Source organism: Corvus hawaiiensis, chromosome Z (genome assembly GCF_020740725.1).
Source record: "Corvus hawaiiensis isolate bCorHaw1 chromosome Z, bCorHaw1.pri.cur, whole genome shotgun sequence".
In the NCBI taxonomy this organism is placed as follows: domain Eukaryota; kingdom Metazoa; phylum Chordata; class Aves; order Passeriformes; family Corvidae; genus Corvus; species Corvus hawaiiensis.
In genome coordinates, this window is record NC_063255.1 from 14,671,115 (window position 1) to 14,691,429 (window position 20,315).

The following is a 20,315-nucleotide window of genomic DNA, read 5'->3' on the forward strand; positions in this document are numbered from 1 at the left end:
GTGCCTGCTGCTACTTTTTGGGCTGATGAGTGTGTTGATAATCAAGTGAAAGTAAATGAGGAAATGGAAGGAGAGAGTAAGATGGCAATGCAATTCATCAGAAGGTTTTAGGTTTTCATCTTTCCCTTGTGTTGTACATTACTGGCAGTCTTTCTCACACAGGTGATAATAGAGTAAGGTGCCAGCTGTGTGTCTTCTCCTCTCTTTTCTGTAGGGTCTTGGATTCAGCATTGTGGGAGGTCAGGATTCTGCTCGTGGACGCATGGGGATTTTTGTGAAGACTATATTCCCAAATGGAGCAGCAGCTGCTGATGGAAGGCTTAAAGAAGGTACGGTAGAGGGAATCCAGCTTCGCATAAAGGACTACAGTGGGATATTATTTCAGTCCAGGAGGAAAACTCAAGTACAGCTATATTTAGGCACCTGGCCAGCAGAAGGAGGCTATGGAAAATAGAACATACCCTGTTTGTTCATCCTGTGGAAGATCATTCATATTGCATATTACATCACTGATTATATTGTATATTGGGAAGGGGAAACTACAGCATAGTGGTGGCCACTTTGTTTTCCCCTTTCTCTTTCATGAACTTTATTTGTCCAAATAGTAAGCTGCAATTCTTCAGTTGGACAGGGCCAGTGACAGCATGGAAATACAGATAGTCTACAGCATCTGGCTTAAAGATGCTTGTCTGAGAAGGGGTTATATATAGGGACATGTTTGGGAGAGGCTCTTGGGTATGATTTTGACAGGATGAGTAAGAGTCATAACCAGAAAAAAACCAGAAGGATGGGATTGGCAGTAAGCTCACCCTGGTCAGAGAAGGAGATATAGCCAGAGTTTTTACTGCTGTTCCATTCTTGGTGTCTGAGCTGAATGCATAGCGTGCTCTGCGTGTGCTGCACCCTGGTCTGAGTGCTGTGTCAGACAGACAGACTCTTAACACACTGTTGAAAATACAAATTGACCATGAGTGGTGGTTTACAACCCTTCTGCAGGGGTTGTATTCCTTTGCTTCCACGGAAAGCTACTCCTGTCTTACTTCTCTCAAGCTGCTCGTGTGTTACTTCTCTCCTCATATCATCGTTCCCCTCTTTACGTCTTATCACACTTGGATTTGAGACTGCCTTTGGTGCCAACTCTCACGCTTGCTGCCAGAGGGAAGCTCGCATCCCTGCATCAGAGGTTGTGCACTTGCTGTGGGAAGCCAATAAGTAACAGCTGTCCCATAAACCCAGCAATCATTTGCAGGCTATTCATAGCTTGCAAACTCTTCTCTTTTTTTCTTTACTGAGGCTAGGAAAGGAAAGGAGGGGTAGACTTAGCTGATGGTATTGCCCCATGTAATTTTGCACAGACACAAATAAAATTGCAGGAAGTGGATCTGGATCATGCTGACCCTCCTTTTAATAAAATGAAGGTAGATAGCACAGCTGGGTGTAAGTAGTAAGACCCAGAGCCTGAAAGCTGGTGGAAATCTGACAGGACATGTTCCTTGAGGTGAAAAAGACATTTACTGTCACAGCGTGTGGGCTACTACATGCTTCTCTGTCCGCAGGCATTTAGTAAGGGAACACATTTGCTTTCTGCACGTGGATGCAAGGTTAGTTTTCTCTGAACAGGCTTTGAAGTGATCTGCTGTAGTGTTTCACTTAGTTCCTCATTTCTCCTGTTAATGCTTCCAAAAGAAGGGCACTTTTATAGTACCTTTGGACTTTGTGTCATAATCATCTATTTTTAGACTTCAATTAAAATCCGTTGTGTTTTCAGCTTGTTTGTGCATGTGAGAATGCCAGGTTAAGGATATCTGCCGAAGAACAGTTTTCACTCCGGTAATTCGTCACTGGTAACTTGCAGAGACATTAGTACAAGTGAAAATAAATTGAGGACAGTAAAAGGCTTTTTATTGAATAGTTAACTGGAATCCTCATAGTAGTGGGTCACCTCATGTTCAGGAAAGATGTTTTGAATCTTTATAGTCTCTATATTGCTGACTTCATTTTTTGTATCTATTTACCAGGAGATGAAATCCTGGAAGTTAATGGAGAGTCTCTACAAGGACTGACCCATCAGGAGGCCATCCAGAGGTTTAAGGTAACATGGATGTAGCTCTGAAGAGATTCATGCTCCTCTTCACTCGGTGCCATCTTGTACCCTCAGCTTGATACTCTTGCGCTGCCACGAGTTACTGTGTGCAGGTTTAGTGACAAATGTTGGTCACCTCACTGTGGTTCTGTGCTGTCTCTGCAGCAACTCAAGAAGGGTGTGGTGACGCTGACGGTGCGCACGCGGCTGCGCAGCCCCAGCCTCACACCCTGCGTCACCCCCACCTTGCTGAGCCGCTCCAGCTCCCCCAGCTCCAGTGCCAGCAGCAGCGTGCCTGTCCCCGGCCTTGAGGAGCCCGATGGCTCCTCCTCCAGCCGCAAAGGACCTGGCCCCAAGGACAGGATCGTCATGGATGTGACACTTAATAAAGGTGAGGGTCCATCAAAATGGTCTGGGAGAAAAAATCCCTGCTTCTTAGGGGAGTTTTTGGGAATGGGTTAAAGACTCTCATATCTGGTGCACCCGCCTGTGCCCATTTGACCTTGAACCACAGGGTGAGGGGGGAAAAGTACCCTCTAATGCAAAAACTTCTGAAGAGTTCCCCTTTCTGCATTTTGCTTCTTCAGAATCAGCAGTGTCCTATGGGTAGCAGTCAGTGTCTATGCTGCTGAAGAGGGAGGCTGTGAGATACCAGGAAAAATGTAAATCAGCCTCTTGGCAGCCCAGGTAGCCTTGCCCTTCTCTTAAAGGGCATCTCCGGGGAAGACAAAGCTGCACAGTGTTGAAAAGTTCCCAGATGACCTGTTTGAATTCCTCCATAAGGGTTGCTCTCATTATTAATAATTGCTCATTATAAACTTAAAGTATATGTTATATATGCTAGACAAATATGCCAATTTTTAAGACTTAAAGTAAAGTGATTTTAAAGGTTGGATTCAAAATTTTGAGAGAGAATGTAAGATGTCCAGTAATTCCTACTTCAGGGATGTAGTTACCTGAAGGAAAGCAAAGGTGAAAGTGGACAGAGGTGATCATTGAATCAGAGATAATGCCTCACCTTCCTTTGTGCTTCTTTGCTGAGGAATGCCATAGAGATATTTAACGAAAGAGAGCAATACAATTGGCAGCATCTTCTGTGCTCGTGTTTTCTGCAGTAATTTTAAGTGACATCTTGACTGGATTGCTGCCCCTACTCCTTTGCACCTTGGACCAGATCAGACCTTGTGTGACATTTCCAGGAGGTTCCCACGGCGCATGGAATATTTTCTGAGAGTGATGAATCTCAGAAAACAGTCAGGATCAGCTATTTTCAATCCTGATTTCAACTTGTTGGTCTTGGCTTCCTGGCTGACTGTACCTAAGGCCAGCCCTGAAACAATAACACGAGTCCTGAGCTCAGATGGGATGTGGGAACACAAACACTTGTGTGTCCTGTGCGATTACAATCTGCCACATTTCTTTGTACTTGTTTTTCACAGAGCCAGGGGTTGGGCTTGGCATTGGTGCCTGTTGTCTCACGCTGGAAAACAGTTCTCCCGGGATATACATTCACAGCCTGGCCCCAGGATCAGTGGCTAAAATGGATGGCAGATTAAGGTTGGTTAAAGCAGAAACTTGGTGGAGTGGTTTTACAATAAAATCGGTTGAGACTTTGTTTTCACCAATCAGTCGATGTAGCAGGGAGGAAATTTATACTTTAGAGTTCACCAAAAAGAAAACATATAAGTAAAGACATTCCAAAGTAGTATTAAATACCCAGGAAACATTATTCTGTGTTCTGGAAACAGCATGATCATTAAGGTCTGGGTTGTTTGGTTGTTTTTTTTTAAAAAATTTCTCTATACAGAAAGCTGAGCCTAATAGCACCCTTTGAAAAAGGGGAGCAGCAAGAAGTGCAGCCTCATGCATTTTTGTGAGAGCTGCAGCCAGAGACCCCAGACTGGGAGGAAATTTGCAGAGCTCTGCTAAAAGCTCAGTCACCTGAAACTCTCCTAAAAAGAGCTGGGGTAGGTGTTCCTGCAGCTGCCTATGCCCGTGGCTGCATCAGTGCTTTCCTGCCCTTACTCTCAGTCTGGCAGGATTGCTGCAGGCTGACCAGCCCAACTCACTCTGTCATGGAGCTGGGATGTCTTTAGGAAGCAATCATTCCCAGGATTCCCTTGTGCTTTACATTGGATAAAGTGACAGAAACTTGCTTGCTTTTCCTCTCATGGAGGCTTCATTTTTGAAAACCATTGGAGGAAACCTTGCCACTTTCTGTGTTCCTGCATAAATGTTGGTGGGTGCTGGGAGCATGGCTCTGGAGGGAGGCTGTGCTGAAGGCATGCTGGGACTGTGTGATCCACTTTGAGCGTGTGGTGCGAGCGCTGGTGCAGAGAGGCTGAGCAAATGCCTTGCTTTCACATGGCTAGAGTGCCTTCTGTTTCCTGGCTCACCAGGAAAACTGTGATAGGGAAATTTGATTTCTTGGAATAAGGGAAGAAGATAATTTTATGGTGGCATTGCTGCCAAAATCTTGGAAGTACCTATCATATAGAAATGTCTGCAGGAGACAGCATTTAATGGTAACTTGCTTTCTTGCAGGCCCTTTGGAAAACATTGCAGTGCTGGTTACATCTGTATGTAACAGCTGTATTGTTTATTAGGTTTACGTGATTGATTGTATCCAGGCACTCTTCCCAGACTTTAGCTTGCTTCTTTGAGACATTGCTTCTGTTGTCCCATCAGCAATTTATGGCTTCATAGGCCAAGACTTACAGGATGGTTTTGATTTTTGGAAGATGTTGTTAATCAAACATTGGCTTTGCGATGCCAGGGGAGGTTTGAATCCAGCTCCTCTGTATCTGAGCTCCCCCTCTCAGTCATGTGGCCCGTGTAAGTGACTACATTTGTGTAAGTCTAAAGAATGGGCAGAGCAGTGGGATGATTGCACAACTGATAGGTCACCCTTTACTTTCCTGAGCCTGTACCAGAAGTGCAGGTTACTGAATTGCAATTGTTGTTTCGCCTTTGTGTGTACTCATGGTGTAAACACAATGTCATTGTCACAAGTAGCCCAACATAAGCCAGCAGTAGTAGATTCTTTGAGTGCCTATTCAAAGCAAATGTTTCAGGAATTATGCATAATGCTTTAATGATATCCCTAGCTGATGATATTTTCTTTTGAATAGTTCCAGACGTCTGAGCACCATAAGCAAGAGTTAAGAAACTGAGAAAACAAAACTAAACAATCACAGAATCATGGAATGGTTTGGGTTGGAGGAGACGTTAAAGATAGTCTTGTTTCGAACGCCCCTGCCATGGGCAGAGAACCTTCCACTAGATCAGGTTACTTAAAGCTCCATCCAGTCTGGTCTCAAATGCTTCCAGAGATACTCTGGGCAACCTGTTCCAGTGCCTCACCACCCTAACAGTAAAGAATTTCTTCCTAATACCTCATCTAATCCTACCCTCTTCCAGTTTAAAGCCATACTCCCTTTTCCTATCACTACATGCCCTTTTAAATCACACAGTGTGTTTTCCTTTCAGGAGAGTTTTGTTTTGTTTTTTCTTTTTCTTTTTTAATGGGTTCTGTTTGTTAATTTTTAGCAAATACAGACTTACCACGCCCAATTTTTCCCTGGAGTCATTTCCTAAACTCATATCTAAATCATGAATTTCTTATCAGTGTTTCTCTTAAGTAATTCAATATGGTGTGAAGGAACAGCCCATCTGAGTCTCATTTTTCGTCTTCTGTGCTCAATAAGTATCTGAATGCAGAACTGGAATTGAAGCTTATTTTCACCCTGCTCCGAATGCAGACAGTTTTCTTGACTGATTTAATAGAGATTTTTGCGCTGACAGTAAGTACAGAATGGGTCTCCCTCATGAACTCAAGAGGACTTAAACCATTCAAATCACTGGGAGCAGCAGCAAGACCAGCTTCTTTGAAAGTCACTTTTCCAGACCACTTGTGTCTCTGAAGAACCTTGGCCATCAGTTGAAGGTAAAAATTTTTGGCATGACAAGTGGTTGTGATTAGGTGACTCTGTATCTCTGTGCAGCCGGGGTGACCAGATTCTGGAGGCGGATTCTGTGAGCCTGCGTCACGCCGCATTAAGCGAAGCCTACGCAATCCTGAGTGAGTGTGGACCAGGCCCAGTCAGCCTAATCATTAGTCGTCATCCTAACCCAAAGGTGAGGAGAAAATGAATAAGTGTATCTGGGTTGTTTTCATCTGGCACTGTAATTTGAGCCTTGCTGTCAGAAAAGCAGAAAATGAAGGAAATGGCTTTTTCTCTCAATGGCACGTGTTGTGCAAAATGTCAGGATTGTAATGATGCTTCCCAGTTTTGTAAGTCATAGCAATGCTGGACCATCCCTGCTGCTTTGCACTTAGTCACCCACTGATCAAATGCAATTTTCCTGGAACTGCTTGAATATGACGTGTTCCCATCTTTCTTGGTACTTGGACGAAGTAGCAACGCAAATACAGCACAAGACCTCTTCTCCTAGAAGTTATTTTGCAGTTACTTTGAGTAGAATACAATTTAGGGCCAGGAATATAAGTATCAACAGCTTGAACTGATCAACTATAATAAAGTAAAATCTATCCAAAGATGAAAGTTTTCCTTCAGGAATTAAAACATGAGAATATGGAGTGTACTGCTACTGAAAGCGTGCAAGGTCAATTTGGAAATAAGGCTGTATTTACAAAGTAAGTGTTCTCAAACATTTTTTAAAAAATGATGATAGAAGATGAAAGCTTATTAGCCAAGCTATAAGGAATAACAGCTTCTTTTATTTCAATATTTCAAAGAACTTCATGAGTGTATGAAACCTTCCTGTTTAAACAGGAATGAAGCTGTAAAAATATTTGCATTAGTAGGTCCAGAAAGCTTTGACTTTTGAACTCGTAACTACAAATGGAGGCCTTAAAGCCATATCTAGGAGAACTCAGGTTTCTTATTTTGTAATTAATCATGTATTTTCTGCTAAATCAAATACACAATCGGCAAATAGGGGTCTACTTGGCAGTGTTTGTTATCTTTGCTGGAAGGCCTGGTGCTGCTAGAAAGAAAGAGGCTGTGGTTCTGTTAAAGGGCTTATGGCCTAAGATAACAGTATTTCTGGTGAGTCTGTGTGCTGTGCTGAACCAACACAATGGTTCAATGTGATTGCACTATTAAGGCATACAGACTTTCTGGAGAGTCTGCAAGGAGCATGGAAAAAAACCACCACGCTGTAGAGCCTGCCCTTTTTCATCTGTCCATCTTCTTGCTATGGCAGGGTCTTGAAAGCTGGTGAGTGACCTAACTTGGTGTCTGCTGAAAAGATGAACTGAGTTAAGCTAATTGCTTGCTATTACTCAGTAACAGAGGGAAACTATTAAGTGACTCCGATTACAGTTTTCCATAAGCAATATTTAAGATGACAACAAATCCTTTGCCAAGAAATGTATGAAAAGCTAAAAGTTGAGCTGGAGAGACCCTAAAGCATTTTTCCAGTACTGAATCCATAATCCAGGCACTATTGAATCCATAATCTCTCATAACCAGATCTCTGGAGGAGTGTCCATGTGGGAACCCATATTTATTGTTATTTTACTGTCACCCGTTTTCTGAAAGCACTGGGGGATCCATAGAAAAGTGTGGGTATTTTATTTAATTTCCTCTTAATAATACACCGGCATGCAGATTGGAGTTAGGAATTAGCTTGTCTCTCTCCATTTTGAACTGCTTGAGCCATAAAGGACACTAAACATCAAAGCTGGCAGAGTTTGCAGAAGTGTGGATTTTTGGTTAACTTTAAAAAAATACTGCAGTGTGCCTGGGACCTGGTTTTACTCTTGGAACATGTTTCACCAAAAGGTTTGTGTTAAGGCCATGGATCATAGTCTAAGGACTTGGTCCATGTCCTGAAGGAGCTCCCTGTGCCCCAGGAGCCCAGGTACTTTAGGTTTGCTGTAAGGTCATGACACAGACTGGAAACAGAGATGTGTTTCTACAAAAGTTCATCTTGTTTTGAACATTTTTATACTTAATTTCTTATTTTATAACACAAAAGGTCCACAGTACATTTTGCTGCTGAATATGTTTGCTTTGGTGTTTTCATGTACTTCCAAAAGAAATACCACAAAATTTTCTTTCTTCTTGTTATTCTGAGTGAATATGGTATTTATGCTACATTTAAACTGATGAGCTTGCTTCGGAATCTCTCAAATCTTCATGGTTCAGGAAGACTCAAGTTTGTAGTCTTTATTTATGCTGAATTTTAATTCATGGAAAGCAATGTGCATAGAAAGTATTTTTGACAGAATTAATTTGCTTTCAGTTCTTAAGTATATATTCCTGCAGACTAGTTGTTCCTGTATAAAATCATATGTTTTCCAGTAATAAGAATTTAACGTATGGCAGTAATTAAGGGCTAAATTAGCAAATCTGGTAAACCAGTATTTATTCTAAAACCAGAGAAACATTAATTAGCAATTACTGATTTAGGTTTTCTTTTCAAAAGCAAGGAGAAATGAAAATTGAAAAGACAGCTAATATTATGGGAAGTCTGGTATTCTTCCGGTAGGTTAAGTGTAGAATAGCCTAAGTTTCTGATGTATGCCTGTACAAAGCAGTCTTTGTCTATTTTAAAGTAGTCTATTTTCTTGACTAACCAATATACAGCTCTTAATTGAGTTAAAACTGGGCTGTAATAGTTTTATTTGATTTCTTTAACTCTGGGGCTCTTTTATTTGTTTGTATTGTGTGTCACTTGGATGCAGTGTTCATGTAGCTGGCAGGCTTCTGTTTCCTGGTTTCTGTAGGAAAGTGGCATCGAGAGAGTCTGAGTCAGGGCACAAGGACTTAGGAGCCCTCAACTAGGTCTTCTTTACTGCATCTTTAAAAATAGTGGCGTATATGAAATGAATCATGTACTTGTGATAAGTGGTAAGGCTCTTGTAATTTCTTGTACCCTGTTTGAGCTTTGTCTTCCACCCTACTTCAGGTTTCGGAGCAGGAGATGGATGAAGCAATTGCGCGTACTACCCACCGAGAGAGCAAGGATGCCAGCTCCTCTCACGTCACAGGTAGCAACTCTCTAGTTCTCTTCTCTAGTGTGTGTTCTTTCCCAGATGCAGGAACATTTAAGGGCATGCTCTGAAGTTCCCCAGCATTATTATTTTGAGAGCCCTTAAGGCAGCAGAACAGTGTACAGAGTATCATCACACTGCAGAAATTTTAGCGCAAACATCTAGTTCAGATGGATCGGCTCTGCAGCTTATGTAACTTGCTTTTTTTCACTAGGCTGCCATGACCTGAACATAGGGTTGTCAAGAGGTGGTTGCTCTAACCTTTTTTCAAGATGAGGGGGAGTACAGTGTTCCAGTAGGGGAAGAACAGGGGGGACCTACTCCATCTGTGTATGCTTGTCCTTAATGGCAAAAAAAGTATTGTGACCATTTGAAAAAGTCCAGGTGTTGCATACTGGACTATATGTTTTAATGTCATTTTGACCTTTAAAGTCATGCAAAAATATCTGCTCTGGCATCTTTGTGATGTGTTCAAACTCTAGACTTAGCACTTCCTAAAGTCTGGCAGATTAAAGCAAACTCTTGGCAATGGCAGAGTGACCAGTAGGGTGATGTTCAGACAGAAATGTTAGATTTGTTACACTCCCCTTTATATGTGTGTCAGCTAAGACCTACTTTGACGTTGACCTTGCCAGTGGCTGCTAATTTGTCTTTTGAGGTTGCCCTAGTCAGCAGCATGCTCCAACAGGTGGGGAATACCATCTTCTGCTCACCTCTTGTTCATAGCACTGCCCTGGGCCTGGCTGGTGTAACATGTCTCTGTAGTAACATTCCAACTGATTTTAGAGAGAGCTTGTGAAATGTTAAATAAATCTCGCTTTAGGAAAGCAATTCAGATAATAAATAAGTGGGGTTAAAACGCAGTCACCAGCTCAGAAGATGAATGAGAAACTTGTTTGGTTATATGTACCACAACTTTGATTTTTGGTATCTAACTAATATGTGTTTAACAGGAGCTGTACAAAAAAGTCCATCTCCTAGCGTGAAGGCCAAACAAGGAGAGACCTCATCTCCCCTCAGCTGGACTATGAAACGCTTCTTGGAGCCAGCAAACCGGGTAAAAGGATTAGATGCAATGAAAATAAAGTCTGCTTCAAATTCAGCTTTTACTGAATCTCTTACTTGGTCAAGGGGCTCAAAACCAAACTGGTATGCTTGTTCCCTGTCACGTGGGCTCCGTAAAAGGCTTTGTTTCTTGTGTCACACATTTAAATTGTGACAGCAGCAAGCTCCTGTTTGTCTGTGTGACTGTAGCCTTTGGGAGTGATGTGCACAGCATGGCAGAGAAGGCTCTGGGGTCCCACCTGCTACCACCTTGGAGACACCCCTGCTCTGTGGGACACAGAGACGAAGTTTGCAAGCAAGACCTGAACCTGTGGGCAGAAGGCTGAGACTAAATTCAGTCCCTCTATAGTCCCTCTATATAGCCATTGCAGTGGAAAGATCTGTTTTTCCTGGGAAAGTCAAGGAATCTGTAGACACTGTGTCTGGAGGTACAAAGCTTTCCTTTCTCTCAGTGTTGAATGTGTATAAAGGGAACTGCAAAAGTGAGTAATTTCATCCCTTGTTTCTGTACTGAACCACACCTGCAAAGCAGTGGGATTTGGAATCCTTTTTTATTTATTGTATTGAGTAAAAATGTGTTGGTGTGCAGTGTTTCAGCCATCCAATTTCAGCAGTTTGGCTCTCAATATACTGACATGTCCTCTATTTTAAAAATTGGCTTTAAACTTCCTTTATTGACACAGCAGTGTGAGTGGAGTCTGTGGTACTCACATGCAAGCAGGGGCTTTAAGCATCGATGTCAGCTGGTCACCAGGCTCACTTCTCTTCAGCAGGGATCCGTCAGCTCTGAGGCAGAGCTTTCCCAGTACTTCTCCCACGATGGTACAAGCCATCTCCCCTTCTCTGATACTGTACCTGGCTCGTGTGATGAAGAGCAGCTCCGTCAGAAGAACAGGAACAGTTTGTTGGATGATGGCTCTCTTCTCCCTGGCAACCTGAGTAAGTGATGCAAATGTGTCTGGTCACTGGGCTTGTGGGGGGAGAGTCACTGAGTGCTGGGTTCCTATACAGGAGAGCTGTGGTGGTAGGAAATGCCAGGCAGTATATTGCAAACCAGTGCTGATCGCATGAAATTCTGAAAAATTGAAGGAATTTACAACAATCCACAGAAATGCCTGTTTCCATGGTATTTTCTTCAAAACGCTGTTCTGATAATGTGAAAGTGAGTTTGATTGGTTTGGATGAAATGAGATTGATAGCACTGCAGGGGATTTTTTTTTTCAAATGACTGATCGTCTTACGATCATTTACGGAAAACTGTTCACAGCTATCTCAAAAACTTTGAAACGTCACATACAGCAAAGGGTCAATACATGTGTAAAAACAATCAAATGTGCAGTTTTACATCAGATACTTTGCATGTGTGTCTTTCTCCCCATAGTAATTGACTAAAAGAACCTTATATGTCCTTACTGACATGCACCTGATCTCCAATTCAAAGGATATATTTGTCCTCCCTTTCCTGTGGTTCTCAAGTAATTTCTTTGTCTACAGCTTATTTTCTTTGTAAATTATTTAATGTTTAAAAGCATTTTTACATTTCTAACTACCCACCAAACAAAGCAAAACAAAATAACTTTCTATGAAATAAGATGCAGTTCTTTCTAAGGAGAACATGGAAAGGGTTCTTGGGTTTGCTAGTTGTTAGTTTGAAATTGATTGTTGTGTGCTTCAGTCTTTGTTCAAGAAAGCAATTTTTACTCTCTGTAAGTTAATGCAGGAGTCCTGAGCTTAGATTTAAGCAAAATGTGAAAGAAAATCTGTTGTTTAAACTAAAATACACATTTGAATTTGCATCCCTTTCTTCTTTGAGTCATAGTCATAATTTAGAAATAAACTGAAAATAGAATTAGATGTGCCAATGAACTGACTTTGGGAATTAACCATAAATTGTAGTGTTATCTGCAGTCCCTCTTGATGTTTACTGTAGTTAGAGGGAGGACATGAAAAGCCTGCTTTTTGCTTTGTGAAGAGGACTTAAGCTTCCTCTGCAAACAGAGCCACATGTATTCTGCTGTAGTGAGATGCATGGTGTTAAAAATCATCTGTAAGTACAGTTAAAGTATAACTCTTTTTTTTTTTCCTAGCTGCTAGAGATGCAGGAGTGACCAAAGCAAATGGTTTGGCTTCTCCAGCTAGTGGTAGGTCGTCTGGCCATCACAACAAGCATGTGGAGTCTGTCCGACCCGGCATCCTCAGTGACAGCCCCAAATCTGCCCGCAGCCCCTTTCACCGACAGAGGAGGGTTGTTTTCTATGACGGTGACGCCAGTGATGATGACGAAAGTTCCCACTTGCACAGAAGCCAGAGGGCCAAGAGCCAGGAGGATGCTGGCATTGTCATTACAACCTCGTCTGTAGAAATCGATGATGAGAGCCAGGACAGTGAGTCATTGAGATACAGTGGCATGGAGACATCCTCCCCTGTCTTCAGCAACTCTGTGGAGTCTGCAGACAGCACTCTGGAGCAAATTGAATCTCCTTTTTTCCCCATCATAGCATTTGATTATTCAAGTGTGCCTGAAGTTCGTCTTGGCAGCCTGAGTTTGAGGGAGCTCCGGGAAGCACAACTTGAATCCAAGAGATCGCCAAAACTTGAACACAGAGCAGTCACCAGAGTGAAAAGCATGATGAGCACTGAGTGCCGAAGCCTTCAGAGACACAGGACAGAGGAGCATGGCTCTTACAACAAGCCTGTTGCCAGGATGCTCCCTCACAGCAGGAAGTGTGAAGCACCTGATGTGGCCGGACAGGGCCAGGCTGAAGTCGTCACTTTGGTTCGCAATGAGCATGAGTCATTCGGCCTGGATTTGGAAATCCAAGCCATGCCCTTAAAGGTTGTTGTCACAGGGATGCGGCCAGGTGGACCAGCAGAAATGGTAATTTGAATTGCCTTGTTGTGGTGTGCCTTCCCATTGCAGGGATGATTATTACTATTTTTATTGGTATTATTAAACAAGTGATCTGTTGAAAGTAAGCGCAAGTGAGGTGTTTGTCCTTGCTGGGCAAAATGTCTCACCTCATGTTGTTCTGGAGCTGCTGCTAAATAAACTGTTTCTGATTCAGAAGTGCACCCACGCTAATTCAAAACTAAGAGAGGCAGGACACAGATCCACTGAGATGATCTCATCCCCCCTTGCAATTGCAGTTTTGAGGGAATGCCATTTTTGTGTTTATTTTTTAACTATGGGCAAAAGCAAACTGAGTAAATCCTGGTGGCAGAGGATGGTGATAACAAATGTTTATTATGCTTTACTATTTTATATGCACGTGTCCCCGTATTACAGGGATCTGGAACCACAAAGCTTTAGCTGCTGGCCAGGTTTGCCAAGAGCTATGGTAGTACCAGTAACACACTGCTCTTCTGCATCTCATACATGCCTATACTAGTACGGATACGTACTTCATGGTGGTTGTAGAATTGCTACATGCAGAAGTGCAGAAAGAAGAATAACACTGATGTACAAACCTGTCTGTAGCATTTTTAATCTCATTAGTGGCCACTAGAGTAAGAGGAGATAGGGCATAGCAGTTTGAATGGGGCTGTGAGATCTGGGGATTTGGGTTGTGTTCCTGCCTTTTTCTCAGACATATTTTACAGTATTTAGAAACAAACTTTCACCTTGAGAGCTCAGTTCGTGTCTGTTTACTGGTTGAAGAGAGTTCCACCTGAGTAGTAGTTCATGCATGGAATTAAAAGATGACACACAGTGTTCCAGTCCTGAAGAAGCTAGGGCTGATCCATCCCATTTCATTTAACTAAGAGGGCTATGTCTTCCATCCTGATACTCATCTCTCAGAGAAACCAGCAGCTCTTTTGACCTTCCTGTATTAGACTGATCTTTAATTCTCGTCCTGGCAGAAGCACAGTCTGCTCTTTATTTATGTGCTGGCAAACTGACAGCAGTGATACCTGTGCTGTGCAGTGACATGAAGTAGGGGATGTTGCTCATAAGCTATTAATTGCTTCCCTGCAATCTTTACCTCTGTGGCAGGGCTTGTGGTGTGTATTTATAATTTCCTCAAATCTCTCATTGCGTCAGGGATCAATGGGCAAGATGGCTGTAGGAGATGAGATTACCACCATCAACAGCATCCCCGTCAGCAAGATGACGTACGAGGAAATCTGCTTGCTTATGCAGTGTCTTCCCACATCCGTAACCCTGGAGATCCAGAAAGCAGCATCAGGTGAGAAAGTAGTTTTGCTTTTGTACCATTTATTCTGGGTACCAGTGAACAAAACATCTTTGGATCAGCTGGGTCTGACCTTCTGCTGTCCTAGCTTTCCACATGGATTCAGAGAAGAGGACAGGGGGACATTGTGTCTGCATTGGTGAGCCAAGCAAAGCACTTCATCACCAAACCAGGCTTCAGGGTCCTCTCTAGCACCATGATAAAGGGAGGAAGCATATTCCTGTGTGAGGCATTCAAAGGTCCCACATGGAGTAGGTCCCTTCTGCCAGTGTTTGCAGAGGTCTGAGTCATTTCATGCAGTCCTGGAGCTAAAATGGCAGTGACTCTTATCCTGACAACTCATTTTATTGCTGTGCTTGTTCATTAAATATATTGGCCCTTTATAATCAAATTTCTCTCTCTCTTTAAATCTGAAGTTCTAGTAATACTTTTATGAATGGACAATAATACACTAAAAGCCTCTTTTCTTTCCTTCCCTTTTTTGCGTCAGAATTCTCTAAAGTGCAGGAAGATGAAACAGTAAACCCAAGAAAACGAAAATCTTATAAAAATGTTTATTTGGATGTTTCATTACAAAAGGTTTTCTAGTGTGAGTTGAAATACTTGATACTTCCTTGCTTTCTGCTCAGGGCTGATTTATGCTGCTACAGCAATATATGAATCCCCACAGACTGTACAAATTACGTGGTGTGGAAATGAGTGTTTGAAAAAGAAAAGCATACTTTTCAAATTCAGGAAGAACATAATATTTTGCTTTGTTCTAGCTTATGATCTGCTTTGTGTACCTATTAATACCTGGGAACCTAAAGTGCTTCCAGATGCTTGACTTCCAGTTACTCTTTAAGGAATTCCAGGCGTGGCAGAATCTTGTTCTTGTTTCCTGAGATTGCTGTGGCTTTTCAAACCAATAGCATTGGGGTAAAGACACATTGGAACTCCTTTGTCTGACACTTCTTGTGCTTCATCCTTCCCCTTTCCTTGTCCCACTGGCAGAAAAGGTGGTCTCTTCAGCATGTGATCCACCATGCTGAAGCAGGCCAGTACTTCAGATTCTAACTTGGCTGCTTCAGATTGCTGTCCTGAGGTGTTTTTCCCTTGTTGACTCAGGAGGAATCAGCACTTCTTAATATGGATACCTAAATTAAGTGATGTGGATAATCCTGCAGGTTTGTGTGAGAAGTACAGAGACACACAGGCACGTTTGAATGAGCAGGAAAGGATGCTGACACTGTGAATAACTTCTCCTTCTCCATACTTTTTCAGGCCCCATGTCATAATAACTGGCCTCTGGAAGGCAGCTTGAATGGGGATGCGTATCTCAGAAGCAGTGTAGAGAGGTGGAATCTGGTGCTTAGGGTGAAGTGCTAAAACTGAAGATGTGAGAAATGGGTGAGCAGGAATGTGTCAGAGTGCAGCAGTGACAAGGAGCTCAGTGTGTTGCCCTGGAGCGGGTTAAACATGTACTGGAAGCAAGGAGGTCTGTCCCAGAAATGCAGTAAAGCCCATGTGCTTAATGTGTGCATAACGTCACCCATGCATGTCACATTGAACATCTGCAGAAGTGCTGAGGGGTCAGAGCTAAGTTATTTATGCACAGACTGTCACTGTGTTATCTGGTCACCTTTGCTATGTCAGGGCTTTCTGTGCTCTCTGGAGTCTCTATTGGAGACTTGAGTGATCAAACAAGTGATGAGAAGCAGTGCTGCTCAGCGTGACTTGCTCCATGCTGGTACTTTGGTAGTTGGCTGCTTGACTGCTGCAGTTTCAAAGATGAGAGTTAAACAGATCATGACTACTCACCTTGGATAAGTGGATTGCTCCCTTCTGTGCACTACTCAAAAACACAGGGTTATGATTAATTTGAGTTGTTGTAAACATCATTACAGAAGAGGAGGAGTGCAGAACAGAATGAAAACATGTAGTCAATGTGGGTGTCTATTTTTGTAATAAAACCTGGTGTTTTCTATATCACTTCCTAGATTTGACAGGATTTTGCCTTTTTTTTTTTTTTTAAAATCATGATGCAGCTGTCAGCAGATTTACAAGCCTCATCCTGTCTCCAGGGGCAGACGCTCAAAATCAGGCCAATGTCAACAGCGTCCTCGCAACGGAGGAAGAACAGAGTTCTGGGAAGCGAGAAAGAGTGGGTCTGCAAGCTGCTGTCAGCGGCTGTGCAGCGGAGAGAGCAACACTGCCGCCTGATGCCACCAGCAGGGACGTGCACAGAGGCACCCTGAAGGGCAGCCGTGACGAGGACTGCACGGCCATCCCTGTCACCGACATCGATGACCTGCTCAGCCAGATGGGTGCCTCCGAGAGCAGGGCCCCACGCACCCCGTCGCGCGCAGAGAGTCCCCTCCGCGACGAGTACACCACGATGTGCTGCTGTGGCACTGATGAAGGCTGCCCCGGGTCTGAGCCACGAGCAGCCAAGGAGGAGCTGCTGGAAAAAACTGTGAATTGTGGAGCTAATGCACAAGGGGTTTTGGGGCTGTCTGTGTTGGATTCCATTAACACAGGCAAACTTTTTACTGTGAATAAAAACTCTTTAAATAACTATTCTAGGAATTTTAGCAGTTTGAATGAGGATGAGTTGCCCACAGCAAACTCTCTGGAAGGTAAGAGGAGTGACCTGTTTCCAAAGTCAATGTATGGGGCTGCGGAGGATTCTCACTCGGACACAGAGTCTGTCACAGAAGCCTTTGACAGTGCTAGTGAGGTGTTGCTTGGGCAATGTGCTGCTGCTAGTGCCCCTGCAGGCTGTACTGCAACAGAGTCAGATGAGGAGCAAATTGAGATTTGTTGCGTGAACGACGAGCTGCAAAAGCCCGCGCAGGAGCATCATCTCACCTCTGGAACAAGCTCATCCTCACTGTCCCCGCTGCATCCTTACAGTGGCAAAGTTTTGCAGAATGAGGGCTGTGCAATGTGTGGGTCACTGGAGACAAGCATCAACAAACTAGGTTTGGAAGATCCTGGTGGTCCCACTCCATGTCCCTCACAGTGTCCAGATGTGTCCTCTGCACCCTTGTGTTCTCCTTCCTCAGTTTTCCTGCCAGAAAAAGACATCCTAAAGAATTCAGTCAATATCCCTGAAGTTTACTCTTTCTGTAACAATGGTGCCTTACGTGCAGAACAGATGGATTTGGGGAGCAGTAATGAGCATAAGAAATGCTGTGAATCCCTTGAAGAAAAAGGATCTCTGCACTGCAAAAAGACAGGCTTTTGCTCTGCTAGAAATGTCAATGTCTTGGAGAACAACTTGATTGAGAAAGAAGGATGTCGTGATGAGCAGAGATCCAAATCTGAAAGTGAAATGGCAGTTGATGACTGTAATCATGCTGTTAATTATTGCTTGGTGAAGAAAGAAACCAACAGTTTGTCCACCTTGTCTAAAACAGACAGCAATCATGTGAATGCATCGCCAACAAGAGGAATATCACTCAGGTCACCCTTTCCCACTAGATCTAAAGATCCAAAGGCTAATGCAACTCATGACTTGCCGGGAAAAAATGAGAAAATTAACTCTGTGACTTCAGGAAGGACTTCAAATGGAAAAGTCCAAAGCTCAGGCACAAATCACTGCAAAGGAGCTGCAGTACCGCACAGCCCATCCTCACAGAAAAAATCCTGTCAGGAGTCTAAGGCAATGGCACAAAAAAGTATAATGGACACCCTTTTAAATAATCAGAAATCTAAAGCAGGACCAAAGCTAAAAGGGTTTACCATCAAAAGCAAAGCAAAGACAAATTCAGATTCTTCTGGCATTACTCCTACCAAAGTCAATGGGGCTGATCAGAAAAGGGCTTCTGTTTCTCCACAGCTGTCCCCCAAACTCCTGGGAAAGAAAACACCGCTGTCCCGTAATTCCCCTACAAGCTCAGATCCTGGAAAGAGCATTTCAGCAGCCTCAAAGACTCTGAAATCAGAGCTAGAAAATAAACCATCTCTGGTAATTTCTGAAGACTCACTTCTGCCTCTCTTGAATGGCAGTAGCAGCCCGACCATGAGTGGTGAAATGAAATGTGGCTGTGGAGAGCTATCATGGGGAAAGCCAAAAGAGAAGCAAGTTTCCATGCAGGCTGTGGTGTGTCAGGGTAAGGATGCTAAGGTGGATGATTTCAGAGCCAGAGACAGTCAGTCCATAGTCACTTCACCTCTTCAGGGGGCACCAAAAGTTGAGTATGTGAAAGGGAGGACTGATAACCCTGGAACAGGCTTGAACACAATCAAGAGCATCTACAGCGCAGATGACCTTAGGCAGTTAGATCCGCAAAATGTAGGAACATCTGCTGGAGCCTGCTCTTCTTCACTGAGGTCCCCCTCAGTTCAGCAGGAGCAACTGGAAGGGCAGGAGATCCAGCGCACCTTCATTGAGGTGAAGCTTTCCTCCTCATCGTCCCCTTCCTCCTCCTCCTCTGCCTCTTCCTCACCAGCATCGTTTTTGCGGCTGCCATTGCTGGAGAAAACAGAAGAGGTAAACGCGGAGGTGCCTCAGCTGACTGAGGAGGTGGGGACTGTGCAGTATTTCTTGAAAGCGGACACTGCTGGAGACAGACATCTGTGTGGCTTGTCAAAACCTGTGACGAGGACCTACTCAATGCCATCCCAGTTATCAGGTCACTTGAGGGAGGACTGCCATGCTGCAGAGGTTCACCCTGTGCAAGGCCCCCAGGGCCAAACTGCAGAGGAGAAATACGCACAGGCAGCAACGGGGATGTTGAAGATGGTTCACCTGAATCTGCCTAACAGCCAGAGTGGAAAGGAACAGGCGTACGCCTCCAAAAGTGCCCAGAAGGTCAGTGACATCAGCTACCCCACTGCTGATAAACTGAGAAGCTTCAGGAGGAATTACTATTACTATGAACTGAACTGGCCACATGAGCCGATTTCATCCTTCTCTGTCAAACAGAGGATCAAATCCTTTGAAAACCTGGCAAATTTTGACCGGCCCATTGTGAAGGCCATCGATACATGCTCTGCTGCAAGGTTGCCCCTTGCCAGGAGGTCGTGTGGTGGGTTGGCCACCACATCCAGCTCTGCTGAGGCACCATGGGTGCTGCGGCGCAGCTTGAGCTCCTATGGTGGCAGCCCTAGCCCAGCCAACGCTGTGGCCAAATCTGCCCCTGGCACAGAGCCCGTATGTGTGACCGAGGGTGGCAAAGGGGACCGAAAGCCCCAGAGGAGCGAGGAAGACGGCGCTGGGGCAGACGTGTCCGCCTTCCCCACCTTGGCCTCGCAGGTGCGCCGCAGCCGGGGCCTGGGGCGGCCGCCACTGTCCCGCTCCAGGCTGCGGGAGCTGAGAGCCCTCAGCATGCCCGACCTGGACAAGCTGTGCGGAGAGGGCTTCTCAGAGCCACCACAGCCTGCCTGCTTCAAGACAGAGCTGGAAATCACACCCCATAGAGCCCTTGACACGTCTGCCCAGAGCGGGGCAGCTCCACCAGGCCGCTGCAGCCGTGCGGAGCTGGGTGCGATGCGAATGGGAGCCTGCAGCCCCCGGGACAGCGGCTCAGAGATGCCAGGTTCTGCCTCAGACGATGATGTGCCCCATGTCAGCTCTCTGGATGGGGGAAACAGCTGGTCCATCAGGTTGGTGTCAGCTTTGCTTTTATTGTTTCATCCCTACCCAAGGCAAAGCTTCCACTCTGCTACAGGTCTGCCCCAAGGCATGTTTCAGCTGTGGCCCCAGCCTGCTGTCCCCTCATAGTCTGGGGGTGCCATTCATGCTCTTGATGCCTTGGAGCTGCCATGCTGCTGTGTCTTGGCTCCAGTACAGGATGAAACATTTTATCCTGGCATGGCTGGGCTCCTTTCCTGTGGCCCCTCTAGCTGGTTTTGGTCAGTTTTTGGCCATGTTACAGCAGTAACATGTAGCGGTGGAGGGGGGGCTGCACAGCACTGGCAGCCAGCACACCCTGTGGTGACAAACGAGCTTGTTGTCCTGCCA

At 44.4% G+C, this 20,315-nt stretch overlaps 1 protein-coding gene across 7 annotated transcripts in view; it reads left to right on the forward strand.

Annotated features, from left to right (window-relative positions):
• Nucleotides 1–20,315, forward strand: part of PDZD2 (PDZ domain containing 2) — a 140,030-nt gene that overhangs the window by 105,227 nt on the left and 14,488 nt on the right. For 6 of the 7 annotated variants that reach the window (XM_048290806.1, XM_048290805.1, XM_048290807.1 and 3 more), the window contains 11 exons: nt 215–329; nt 2,019–2,092; nt 2,249–2,474; nt 3,523–3,640; nt 6,088–6,220; nt 9,023–9,104; nt 10,061–10,164; nt 10,943–11,111; nt 12,260–13,050; nt 14,215–14,359; nt 16,393–19,957. In XM_048290806.1, coding sequence (XP_048146763.1) covers nt 215–329; nt 2,019–2,092; nt 2,249–2,474; nt 3,523–3,640; nt 6,088–6,220; nt 9,023–9,104; nt 10,061–10,164; nt 10,943–11,111; nt 12,260–13,050; nt 14,215–14,359; nt 16,393–19,957 — 5,522 coding nt within the window. The remainder of the gene's footprint in view (nt 1–214; nt 330–2,018; nt 2,093–2,248; nt 2,475–3,522; nt 3,641–6,087; nt 6,221–9,022; nt 9,105–10,060; nt 10,165–10,942; nt 11,112–12,259; nt 13,051–14,214; nt 14,360–16,392; nt 19,958–20,315) is intronic. The other variant, XM_048290804.1, reaches the window with a different exon arrangement.